Raw genomic sequence first — 13,452 nt, 5'->3', positions numbered from 1 at the left:
CTGGCATGGTTGGTGAGATCATGGGTGATATGCGGCCAGTGGGATGACATGCTGTGTGACAGCCATTCTAGAGACTGGCATAGTTATAGTGCCAGCTCATATAGTTGGGTTCACACTATAGAGAACCCTAGTATGTATTTGGTTGAGTACCTTTTCATATGGTGTGCTCTTATCTTTGTATATGATGTGTTGTGTTGTGTGAAGAAGAAGAAGATTTTCAGTCTCTCACCTTGTGTGTTCTCTTTTAGGGTTTTGTGAGTGTGTGTGTGCTTGCAAGAGCTCAAGCTCTCTTCTCCCCTGCATCTTTTCATGGTGTCAGAGCCTAGTTTATGCTAACGGGCGGCTAAGCTGCAAGTAAGAGAAGCACGGGAAGCGGTACGAGGGTGAGAGCTTCATCTACTTTTTTCCCTACTTGTGTTGGCGACGACTACACCCTTGTCGAGAGCTCTACGGGAGGCATCGGCAAACAATCTCTGATTGAGGAGCTTTCTTCACAGGAGTAAAGCTATAGGGAAACTATACTATCCTATTGGACAGTATATTTTCAAGGCCTGAAACGCATTTCGGGCACGTTACGACCTTCGTTTTTCAGAAAGCATGCGATTTTGGTGCACTGCGCGGGTAAGCCATCGATTCTTTGCAGAACTTTGTTTTAAGAACTGCAGGAAGATAGATTGGTTGTGCAGACATTGTGTGTGTTGCAAGGAGGTCAACAGTTGCCATTGGGTGTATGTATGCACATTAAGGTCACTGGTTGTGACATTTGAGTGTAGTACAGTACTGCTGCAGAAAATATAGCAGTTTGTGCAAGACAAACCAGAGTGCTGTTTCTAGTAAATTTGTGTGTCTGGCAAGATGTTAAATGATGGGATAAATCAGATTGTTGCTAAGAAGCTTGATAAGAACAACTTCCATGCTTGGAGGTTCAGGCTAACAAATTTCCTGATGGGAAAGGGTTACTGGGACTACATAGAAGGTGAGCATGAAGAGGCATTGGAGATACTGGAGATCAATCTGACTGCTGCAGATGTGAAAGAGTTCAAGGATTGGAACCAAGGAGACAGAAAAGTTATGTATTGGCTCTCTATTAGTATACAGGACACCATGATTGGGAACATACACAGGACACCATGATTGGGAACATACAGGATGCCAAGTTCCCCAAGGAGGCATGGGACACCTTGGTAAAAATCTATGAAACGAATACCAAGGCACGAAAGATACAGTTGAAGAATGAACTTCATACTATGGAGAAAAAGAGTATGTCTATGAATGACTATGCATTGAAGATAAAGGGTATTGTGGAATCCCTTGCATCTATTGGCGTTTTAGTAGATGATGATGATAAGGTGGAAGTCTGTCTACGTGGTCTCGGGCCACAATATAAGGCGTTCAAGACGTCTATTCCAGACTCAAGAAAACATTCCCAATTTCACAGATTTGGTGTCTATGTTGATTATAGAAGAGAAGAGCTTGGGTGAAGACCAACAGCCTTCACAAAACAAAAATAATTCAGAGCAACAGGCCTTCTACACAAGTTCAGGAAGAGGACGAGGTAGAGGAGGCCGTGGACGCGGCCAAGGAGGTGGGCTTGGTTGAGAAAGCTACTTGTAGATTTGGGTCTATTAGTGGATAGACAAGTTGTCATTTTCTGTGACAACATTAGCAATATATAGTTGGCCAGGAACCTAGTTTTTCATGCTCGCACGAAGCATATAGAGGTCCCCATTTTATCAGAGAGAAGTTCTTGGCAAGAGACGTTGACCTTATTTATGTCAGCACAAATAATCAGGTCGCTGACATCTTCACCAAAGGTACAGAGAAGCTCCGTAGATTCAGGGCTTCACTTGGTGTACATGAGAGATGGAGTTGAGCTCAAGGGGGAGTGTTGAGATATCGAGCTCATCTAGTGAGGCGGTGGACACACAATGATGACCCGCCTGAGGGATAGGCCCCACACTTACACCACTGGCATGGTTGGTGAGATCATGGGTGATATACGGCCAGTGGGATGACAGGCTGTGTGACAGCCATTCTAGAGATTGGCATAGTTATAGCGCCAGCTCATTTAGTTGGGTTCACACAATAGAGAACCTTTTCATATGATGTGTACTCTTACCTTTGTATATGATGTGTTGAGTGTTGTGTGAAGAAGAAGAAGATTTTCAGCCTCTCACCTTGTGTGTTCTCTTTTAGGGTTTTGTGAGTGTGTGTGTGCTTGCAAGAGCTCAAGCTCTCTTCTCCCCTGCATCCATCTAGCATTGTTGTACATATGGAATGGCCCTACTTTTTATATATAGAAAGCATGGGTGAGGGAGATCTCATTCCCCTCTGGCCCAAGTTGTGGAGTCTAGCCTTTTGTTCCCTCTTGAATTAGTGAGTTGAGTGAGTTCATCTCCTCCTTGTTCTCTTAGGAGTGGAGCTTAGACTGTTGTGTGTTTGGGCATGGCTTTCTCACTCCAAAGCCCTCTCCATGTGCGAGAGGCTTGCACTTGAGAGCTTGTGTGGGTTTTCCATCATCTCATTGCCATGTCATTTTTCTTGAGATTTGGCTTGTGAGTGAGAGGTGAGTGTGGTGTGAGAGTGTGGAGTGATGTGTGAAAGGGAGTGTAATGGTGTTTCTTTACTTTTACATTTGGTCATTTCCCTCTTTTGAACCCTCTCTTCATCTCTCCTCTCATTTCCATTAGATTCACATTTTTTTTTTCTTAAAGGGTTTGGGTGAGAGAATCTCTTGGGTAGCCTCCGATGCGTATTCCATCGACCCGCAAACACCCGGACTAAAGCACCTCACTGGTGGCTTAACACCATCCAACCAACAAGCTACACTTCAATGGATCACAAAAAATGTGTTGGGAGCTCAAGGTTTCTATGAAGTGAACCCCTACATTTGGGTTCCAAGGTCAAAAGAATCTGCACCACTAGCCCCTGCAATCATGCCATCAAAAGCTAAACCAAATATGGAGTGGTGGCCTAAAACCATGCCTCCAATGCCACCCCCAAATTTTAAACAGGAATGGAGAGCAGTGGCTACTACCACCTTGATTCATATGCCGACACTTCTTTCGAAGGAGCCAAAGAAATCCATGGATACCAAGTAGCAAGAGGGCATCACCATGCCCGTGTGAAGTGGTCATACCTAGCTCAATTCCCAACCATCAAAGAAGAGCCATCCATGGTGCCAAGCCCCCAAAAAATCCGTGCACACATTCCTGTGGAGCCGCCAAACAACCCAGAGGCTTAAGGGAATCACTAGGGTTCCAAAACACCCCTGTGCATCATGTAGCAACACCAACTCATCAACTAAAATTGGAAGGACTATAACTAGCCTCCTACTTTGTTCTTCAAATTGATCATTGTCTTGTATATTGAATTAATGGTTGCTCAAAACTGCTCCATATGCGAGAGTTGGTAATTACTAGAAGCTCATGGAGCATGAATTGTGATTCGTATATCTTTTGAATAGCTAATCAAGCTAGAATGCTCATTTCTATTTACAGGTGGCCATTGGCCAAAATGCCCAGTTTTTAGTCGACCAAATGTCTAGATGATTGGATTTAGCAGTCTGGTGGTCAAATTGACCGGAACACCTAGATGAGTGATGAGTGGTTTCGAAGGCAAAACCAGATGCTCAAATCATTTGAACAAACCACGAACGTGAATCTTTACAATGAAGCCTTCTTGGACCCAAAGCATTCAACTCCTAGATTTTAGGAGAGTTGTCATTTTTGGACAAACTCGAATGGATATTCCATTCGCCTCATTATGTCCGCAAGCTAAACAAATGGGGGAACTTGTAAAGCATCTTCGACAAAATCTTTACTAATTGGTATATTACTTCTTGCTGGGCCTTGTCATGGGCTTGCATTGGTTAGGTTCAGTGGTTGATCCGTAACTTTTTGTGGGATGGTAGCGACGCCTACATGTGACGCCTACATGTGGCGCCTACATGTGGCCTAGAGAGTGATACAACTGTGACGCAAAGGGGGCATGTGCATCATTGACCCTGCCATTTAGAGTCGTGTGCTTCTAGGCAAGCTGATTGTCAAAGGACTTCTTCTAGGTGGTGAGCCATAGAAGGATTACTCCTGACTAGGATATATGCCCATACATCGAGTCTGGGTGCCCTTGGCCACAGAGAACTAGATGGACCTTCATGGAGATATGGGCCTATGGCTTTAGCCCAGCTTCTGAGGAAAAATTTACAGTCAGTCTATTTACAAGCTTGGGATCAGCCCTCTAACAGTCTGTTTCGGTTGCCTCCAAGGAGCGTTTCGGTTGCCTCCAAGGAGCGTCTCCAAAACCCCCTAATCAATTTACCTAGTGGTCACATGGTGCTAGGCACTCGGCCTCATGTATCCTGGGGAGCTTTCAGCATGGGCCCTATTAGGTCCCTTGGAGATTGGCTTACATTTAGACACAACTCCCCCTAATGGCTTAGGAGAGGGGCCTCACTGGGATCTGGAGGCAAGGATAGACTCAGCCTCAACATCAACTCTGCCATTCCTCTTGAGTGGCCGACCCCAATCCCTGACCCTATTCTCCCATAGTGGTTGGGTGTGTTCACCAAGGCATGATATTCTCTTGGCAATTCATGGTGGGGATGCTTTGCCTTGCTCACCTTTTCGATTGGACCTCATGGCAGATTATTGAGATCAGAGCCCCCCTTGGAGGACTTCAAGGGATGCATGTTACAAAGGGTAAAGGTGACCATACACATAAGTGGCACATTGCCACCCCCGGCCAAGGTGGCTACAGAGAGACTCTGGTGTTTATCGATCTGAAGGAGCCGGCCCATCACGCACCTCCCAGTGGAACCCGAGCGAGTGGACTTGGTGTGATCCTATAAACATGGAGGAGAATTTGGGTCACCTATTTTTCACATACACCGCACGACGGCTTGGCCCAAGATGGAAAAGTATGGTAAGGTATGGTATGATAAGGTACACATTCAGTTATGGGTTGAGATTTTGAGGTACGTTAAATATGTAAGGTCTGTAAAAAAATTAAAAATATACTATATAGTGTACATATATATACAGAAAAATGAATGAAAAAACAATTCATTTCTAAAAAAACTTGCCACGTATAGATCCATGATACAGTACGGTACAGTATTGTACTGTACACTAAAACATACCTTATAATAAGGTACGTTGTACTTATGCAACCTTGGCTTGGCCATAGGATCTAGATGCCAGAGGTTAAGGGCACTCCGACAATAGGACAATGGCAGTCTCACGCCTCTCACCGCACTTTTTCTCAAACTTATGGAAGAGGCTCTGGGAAAATTTTTGACCTTAGAAGATCACTCTCTTTTTGTGGCTACTGCCACATAGCAGTTTGGCGGTTGGTATGTGGTTGGCCATTGAAGGTAGACTAGCAGCATGTTCGAGATGTGGCCATCCCTAGGAGTCTCAACGACATTGTGTTTGGGATTGCACAAAGGCTCAGCACGTTTGGCAGTTGATTCTCCGCATCTTCACTATGTACAGGGCCTTTCCCCTACTATTACATGGGGCATTGTCACTTGGGCCACCGAGGCTGAGGTTACCATGGATTATGAGGAGGAAGGTGGGGGGCTAGCCCTTTAAGTCTTCCACCTTCGCATTTTGATAGTGCCAATCCTAGCCCCATCTTTTGGTCACTAGACTCCTAGTTTGAGTTAGAGATGGAAAATTTGTAGCACCATTGCAACATGGCACATCTTGAGAGCTCGATGTAACGAAGCCATTAAAGGCACCCACCCCCTGCGGGGGCTCGACATCATTCACACCCTCCATGGGAGAAGTTTCAGGGTGGTTTTGACCGTATGTGGAAGCGACAAGAAGCTTTCTTGAGGCTCTGGCAACCTGGTACTTTTCTCACAGATAGGGATCGTGAGTCTAGTTCGCACTACAGACCACTTGTGTGGTTATTCCCTCTCCCACCCCTTGTATGAGATAGCCTTCTCCTTATAGAGCGGCTAACCGGAGAAGAAGTGAATCCTTCCCCCCCTTTTTGTTCTTTGATCCTCGCTCCATACATGGAGGCCAGTTTGTATCTAGCCTTTTGAAGCTGTTTTCTATTAATTAATAGAAAAGAAGCACCTCTCAAATGAGGACAAGTGGCATCTAGAATGGGACAAATGGCCTTACACATGTCAATTAAAGTAGCCACTTGTCATTTGGAGCTTACTTGTTCAATTCTAGAGCATTGAAGCCTCAAATCTATAAATTGGAGAACTCCCTCTTGATTTTTCAAGAATTTCTCATTAATTTCAAGATTGCATATTGGGGAATACACTTCTTGCATATTGTCAACACAATGATTTACAGTGGCTATCTTGGCCAGATTACACCATATTTGGTGAAACCAAGGTGTGGACATAGAAGATAGCTTGTTATCTAGCTTATGCAACATAAATTAGGGTTTCTAAACCCTAAAAAGTTAAAATTTTTAGATTTCAGTCCAGTTTATTGGATGTACCCAACTGTGAGCATCTTTTTAGTTCTCATCTATTGTAAAGGTTCATGCACTTTGTGCCAGTGGTTTGATTCAATAAATTCCTGCAAAGGAAAAGGGACATGTTCCCCTCTCAATGAGGTCTCATTTCTCTTTTCTCTGAATCCTACTTTCTTTCATTATTTGTGATTGTGGATTAAGTTGGTTTGTTACAAGTAGTTCATTAATTTTGTCACTTCCATGTGTCCTTGTGTTACATGGTATCAGAGCTAGGTCTTCTCTTGTGAGAACTTTTCATCCAAGGGTGACAAATTTTTTGGCCAGCCCATACATTACATTCACCATGTCAAGAAAAGGATAGAAGAATATTGAATAACAATCTAGAGGTTCCGACATTCTTTGACGATGTCTTTTTCACACTATGAAAAGATTCAAAGGTACAAATAGCTCGAAGCAAATCCAAAGATTCAAGCTTTGAGGGAGAGAAGAGCTGAAGCTAAAGTCTTTGAAGACTTTCTTACTGAGAAGGGTGTTGTGCGATTGATGGTGTTGCACAGCAGAGCGAAAGCCTACCTCAACATGAAAGGAGTCTCTATTCAGAGACCATGAAATTTACTTCACCCACCATCATCAGAGGAGGTAGTCAAGCTATAACCTTGAAGTCCCACCATACCCAAATTGCCTCATCTTATCTGAAAATCCTCATAAGGACAAGGAGAAAGCCAAAGAACCAGTCCATGGTGGTTGATTCACCAAAGATTGTTATGGCAAAATGAGTAGCGGTTCATGAAGTACCTTCACAAGGAGAAAGCCAAAGAACCAGTTCATGGTGGGGTTGATTCACCAAAGACTGTTATGGCAAAATGAGTAGCGGTTCATGAAGTACCTTCACAAGTAGCTGCCAAGCAAGAGTTCAAGCTCGGAGAAAAGAGCATCAAGTTTGATGCTTTTTATGGTAAGAGATATTTTCAAAAAGCTATTTCTTTCATTAGGCAATTCAATGCTACTTTTGGTGGGAAGATTATTCAAAATTGTCCAAGATTAGAATGGCAAGAATACACTTGAAGGATGCTGCCCTGAATTGGTGGCTCAAGATTGTCCATGAAGAGAAAGAACCGAAGACATGGAAGAACTTCAAGGAGATGTTCAATGAGAAGTTTTTTCCTCCGTCCTTTGAAGCTAATGTACAGCAGGAATGGGATGAATTAAAGCAAAACACTGATGTACAACAAGATTGGGATGAATTAAAGCAAAACCAAGGGAATAATGTTGAAACTTATATCAATAAGTTTACTACAACCTCTCTCAATGAAATTCCCTCAAATATGGAGATGAGGAAGTTTATCCATGGCTTACATCTAATGCTTTTACGAGCGGTCAAGATGACAAAACCGGACACCTTGGAAGCAGCTCAAGATGCAATCACAGAAGCAAAAGGATTGCATATGCCTTACACTGAATGGGATGAATTAAAGCAAAACATTGATGTACAACAGGAATGGGATGAATTAAAGCAAAACCAAGGGAATAATGTTGAAACTTATATCAATAAGTTTACTACAACCTCTCTCAATGAAATTCCCTCAAATATGGAGATGAGGAAGTTTATCCATGGCTTACATCCAATGCTTTTACGAGCGGTCAAGATGACAAAACCGTACACCTTGGAAGCAGCTCACGGTGCAATCACAGAAGCAAAAGGATTGCATATGCCTTACACAATTGGGAAGTCTTACAAATAAGAGTCCCAAAAGAAGAAGGCCAAGGTGTTCGACCAAAAGAAGTCGCAACAACAAGAGCAAAAGCCGAAGAATGGTGGTAAACCACCTCCACCATCCAAAAGGAAGCTGATGTATCAATATACCAAGTAAGGAAAATGCTTCAAATGTAGAGAAAATGGACATATGGCTGGACAGTGCGGCAAGCCAAAGAAGGAGAATCAACTGCAAAAACCACCTCAGATGAATACTCTTCTTGAAGAACTCTTGCAATTGGATGATACTCCTTCAGAGAAGAGGAAGCTATTTATGACTTGGGGCAAAGTTGCTAATCAACATGCTCTTATCCACTTTGATACTTGTACTACTCACCATAATATCCATCCTCGGGTCATTAAAGCTCTCAAATTACCTAAGAAGAGGTTTGGCACTCTGAAAACATCGGATGTTGCCTTTGAAGGGATGCAATCTCAAATCACCCCAATCATCAAGAAACTTAGGATTGAGATAGGAAACTATGCAGAATTTTGTTATTGGAAATCTAAGGCAGTGTGATGTTGTACTTGGTATACCGTGGCATAGGAGAGTTGATCTAGCCATTGAGTGGGACCGAAGCAAGTTTAGGTTCCTCTCAAAGGCAAGAATGTATCTTTTGATGTGGGAGTTGAAGGAAACTCTATTCCCATAGTATCCCACGTACAAGTATCCAAAGCAATGAAATAGCCTGTTTTCTCGTACTTGCTTTTTGTAAAAGACTCTAAAAATAAAGAGTATGAACCTAAAAAGTCCCTCTCTAGTTTGGATACAGAGAGGATTGATTTATTAAGTGGAATGAGAGGCTAGATTGATTTGTGGATTCTTTACTAGATGAACTACCACCAAAGAGGCTAGACGATCATCACATCGACCTTATTCTTGGGACTTTGCCTCCAAATGGACCACCTTATCGCGTAAGCCTAGCCCAACAAGAGGAGATTATGAAGTAGGAAAATGAGTTATTGGAAAAGCGTTTGATTAGGCCTAGTTCTTCACCCTTTCTCTCCAGTGTTGTTAGTCCAAAAGAAGGATGGGTCTTGGTACATGTACATGGATTATAGAACGCTCAACAAGATCTGACTTTTGGTGCATGGGACAATGTGTCGAAGTTCAAAGCCTAGCAAGACAAGTTCATTTTTGGAGCTATGAAGTAGATGTGTTCCAAGTCTATTACTTGGTGTTGCAGAGATTATCGACCGGATAAGTTCCAAGTTCATTATTCAAGATTTTTTGGACATGACGTGTTCACCATCTATTGTTCGGGGGATGAAGCGCGCGATATTTTTCGCAGACTCATAACTCTATGCAAGGAGCCAAGCAGATTTTTTTATTGTTCAAGATGGCATTTTGTTTTGAGGAGTCAAGTTGGCATGTACTCTTTCCGAGGTGTATCCAGTATCTACAATACTGAAGTGTCCATGGTTGCATCTTCATCTACTTATCTTCTTCAGACTTTTTGCACACTATGAACTACAGAGGGGGTGTTGGAATTTTGTGCATGTCATGTGTTGTGGGAATCTGGACCCTTTTATTGGGGACTATATATTTTTCTTAAGTTTTGCTAGTCATGGGGTAATTTTCTGTTGTCAGCCAGCTACATGGGGCCAATCAACCAGCCATAGGCCTCCCTATACAAAGTCCTCTTCCCTTCTCTCTTGTTATTCATTGAACTTATTCATAGGCATGTATGTTCTGCACCATCTGCTGGCTGGTATTGCCATTGTAAAGCCAATTGCTACATAATAAAGATGTTCATTGTCTGATGTGTCTCTCTCTCTCTCCCTCTCCCTCTCTGCTATGTTTTGCTTCCGCATTGTGTAACTTTATCACCTTTGAGATGCTGAGTATCTATGAGAGTGTATACAATAGGTTTATATAGCTATTACAGAAATGTAATAAAGAGATTGGAAACATGCACATGCATGCCCACCAAAAAAAAAACACGTGCACAAACAAATATTTGTTTTAAGATTGTGAAAACCCCAAGATTTGAGAAGAGAGATAACTTTAGCTTACATAGAACCACACACCATGGTACAACAAGGTTTGTCATGTTTGATTGGAAGGAAATATACACGCACTGCATCTGTCTACACAAAGGTATGTCAAATCCTGAAGATTTGTACTACACCTCTAAAGGCTTGAAATATTTCCGCTCAATGAGAAATGCACCAGTAGCAACTCGAATAGCCCAAACATCTTTTGGCTTTCTGCTGATTATTCTGCATTCACAAACACATCAACAACGTCAAACAAAGGGAGCTAAGAGGACACTACTTTTATCCCTGTTATTACAAGGAGGTATCATCAAATACCAGATAGCAAGAAAAAGAGGGTTAAAACCTTCCAGCATCACCAGGCACGACAGCACCACTGTTGGCGCGCAGCATAGGCATAGGCTCTGCTGTTTTGAGGAAAGGGGGTGCCTCAATGATCATAACAGGACTACCAGCTTTGAGATCATCATAAGTGAGTGAATCACTAGCATCACTGGCCATGACAATGCGTCGGTTAAATTGCACCTGTTTGACAGGTATGTTTGCTTGAGGTAGTTTGAAGAGTGGCGATTGGGATTTGAAGCCAATAGCTTTGACCTTTGAGGGGATCCAATTCCCAAAATGTAGTTGAGACACAACAGGTAGAATCCCTGCTGATAGGTGACGAGAAATCAGTTCAAAAAATTCGAGGGACAAATATGGTGCCAAACTGTGCATCAGCCACTGATTGATCAATCCATGCTGATCTGAACACGAGATAGTGGCATGACACCATTGGGAATTGACCATGAAAGCCTCAACTTGTGATAGCAGAACCCAATGTAGAGCAACATTCTAACAACGCAACAGTGAAGAATTTTCTTGTTTTGAAGAATTATCCAATCGACATTTCAACAAAAACATGTTTCTTTGGGAAAAAATATTGAGCACTGAAAGAAAATATGTAACTGGCCAGTCAGGCAGGTCCTTGCCCAAGTGGGACGCTGCCAAGGAGGCGCAGGGTCGAACCACAAAGACTTATAACATACATGCATGCATGTAAACACATATATAACTCCACAAAAAAAAAAATGGGTGTGTTCTTTTCATGAAAGACAAGCACATCGCCTCAACACCCAAAGTGACAATGAGCAGCAACAGCATGATGTAGCAGGAACAGAAACAGATTTCTCAAAGCCATTGTTGAGTCGTCTCCTCACTATTCCAAGATGAGCAGGAGGGGATATCACATGCATCAACCCCAGCAGGGATGCATATGTCATATCACTGGAAGATACAAGTCTTTAAGTAGGCAGGTGGGGCGTTGTTGACATCAGAAGTAGCCTGACATAGCTTAATATCCGTTATCTCATTGGTGAGGGCTTGGACTAGGTGCACGCCATAAGAAGTTGGTTGCACTGATTGGCCAGATACTACCATGCCTTAATGGTTTGAAAGGTGCTTTCCTTTTCTTTCTCATGCGATGTGACACACATCCAGAAGGTCTTGATTTCGAACCTTGCAGGCAGTCATCTGCATGGCATATTCCATGTATCTCAGCGCGTGAAGCATAAAAAAGTCTCTACATTTGTGCATGAAACTATCTTCTGTCTTTTGGTATCTCAACCCAGTCTATGACAACTATATGCAGGTCTCCACAAGATATAAGAATACCATACAGCAGCAGGCTCACACAAACAGTTAAAGCTTTTTCTTGACTGTGGTACATGAAGATTGGCAGCCTTGGACATCAGGAAGATCAAAGTTCGTTGAAGAATGTAGCCCGCATGCGACACGATTGCCGAGCATGCTCCAGGACTAACTCTAAGCCTTCATTGAAGTGCAGATAATGACTGGGCTATGAGAAAATGAGGACAGACATACAGTGAGGGCCAGAGCTGCCCCTTTCATGAGGCCTTGAGGAGGGTATGTTGTACCCTTTCAAAGAGCTGTGTGGATCAAAATCTTCCCAATAAAAGCATGAAACCTGGCATCCTACTTAAGTAAAGATTTAAGGTCTGTCAAGAACATATTAGGAGCCTGTACAGAAGCTTGGACTACTCGGTTTTCACGAAGACTACCATATCAACGCCATCGCTCACTACTTGCAGCATTTTGTCTAAATCTTCTCTGCCCCGTTGCTGCTTTGTCTCTGCCCCTCCGCGATGATTGCGTTCTGCCTCTCTCTCTCTCTCTCTCTCTCTCACACACACACACACACACACACACACACAAAACGAGAGTGTGTGAGTACGCACCTGTTGCTGCTGCCTGTGAAACTCGCTCCAGCGTTACTCCGGACGATGCCATCCCCCAAGCTTCTTCGCTCCTCGAGGCTACCCAACCCACTTTGATTTAGTAAGGTGTTAACGTCCTTCTACTAGAAAAATATCTGGAGGCAAGAGTTATTTTAGACACAAATACCTTGAGGCTTGAGCCCTTAGCCTTTAAATTCTTCCTTTTGTGTGTGTGTGTGTGTGTGTGTGTGTGTGTGTGTGTGTGTGTGTGTGTGTGTTTGTTTTTAGCCTACAAGTGTTTCAATGCACACATTGCACACTTACCGAAGGAAATCCTATATACACTTTGCAAGATTGTGCTTGGTTGGTTGTGTGCCTTGAACAAAAGAGGTCCTACCAGCAACACTCGCTTGGTGATCTAGCCTATCAAAGGAAATCTAGCCTATCAAAGGAAATCTTACATACACTTTGCAAGATTGTGCTTGGTTGGTTGTGCCTTGGAAAAAAGAGGTCCTAGGTTCGATCCCTACTAACAACACTCGCTTGGTGATCTAGCCTTCCGGCAAAATTTCCTTAAGTTGTAAATCCTCACAAAAACAATGGTGTCCTGCATACATGTGAAGAAAGGCTTGCACATGTAATTTGCTTGTTAAAATAAGTTTGGTCATGTGATTTTCTTCTTAAAATGTCATTGAAATACCCTAGATAGATAATTTTAATAATATTATACAATTATATTAATTTATTTCTATTGATAACTATTGCACTAGATAAAGCTCATTTTTGTATTATCTAAATTTATATTAGTTTTGTAAAAAAATATTATCTAAATTTATATTAGTTTTATTAAAAATTACTTATATATGCTTTATTTATTTTTTATCATTATATATAGAACTACTTATATCTTTATAGATATATATACTACTAAATATATTTATATTCCTTTAAACGAAAAGATAACAAATAAAAAACCAAATATATACAAAAATAATACATTATGTTATAACTCATTTTGGCTATATCCTTCACTAAATGCTT

The 13,452-nt window shown here is 42.2% G+C and overlaps 1 protein-coding gene across 3 annotated transcripts; it reads right to left on the bottom strand.

Annotated features, from left to right (window-relative positions):
• Positions 1-10,186: 10,186 nt before the first annotated feature.
• CRR42 (DUF3148 family protein) lies at positions 10,187-12,583 on the bottom strand. 3 transcript variants are annotated; one of them, XM_086790043.1, is made up of 3 exons: positions 12,433-12,583; positions 10,542-10,845; positions 10,187-10,420 (listed from the first exon to the last, which is right to left on the bottom strand). In XM_086790043.1, the coding sequence occupies exons 1-3, from the start codon at positions 12,482-12,484 to the stop codon at positions 10,324-10,326; spliced, it is 453 nt and encodes a 150-aa protein (XP_086646169.1). In that variant the 5' UTR covers positions 12,485-12,583; the 3' UTR covers positions 10,187-10,323. The 3 variants fall into 3 exon arrangements, with proteins under 3 accessions (XP_086646169.1, XP_086646167.1, XP_086646168.1); XM_086790041.1 differs by having other exon boundaries at positions 10,542-10,941; positions 12,433-12,573; XM_086790042.1 differs by having other exon boundaries at positions 10,542-10,848; positions 12,433-12,568.
• Between the last annotated feature and the right edge of the window lie 869 nt (positions 12,584-13,452).

The sequence above is a fragment of the Cibotium barometz genome, chromosome 54 (assembly GCF_041138505.1).
Source record: "Cibotium barometz isolate CiBa-2024 chromosome 54, ASM4113850v1, whole genome shotgun sequence".
Lineage (NCBI taxonomy): Eukaryota > Viridiplantae > Streptophyta > Polypodiopsida > Cyatheales > Cibotiaceae > Cibotium > Cibotium barometz.
The sequence above is the reverse complement of the archived record's forward strand: the minus strand, read 5'-3'. Positions and strand labels throughout refer to the sequence as shown.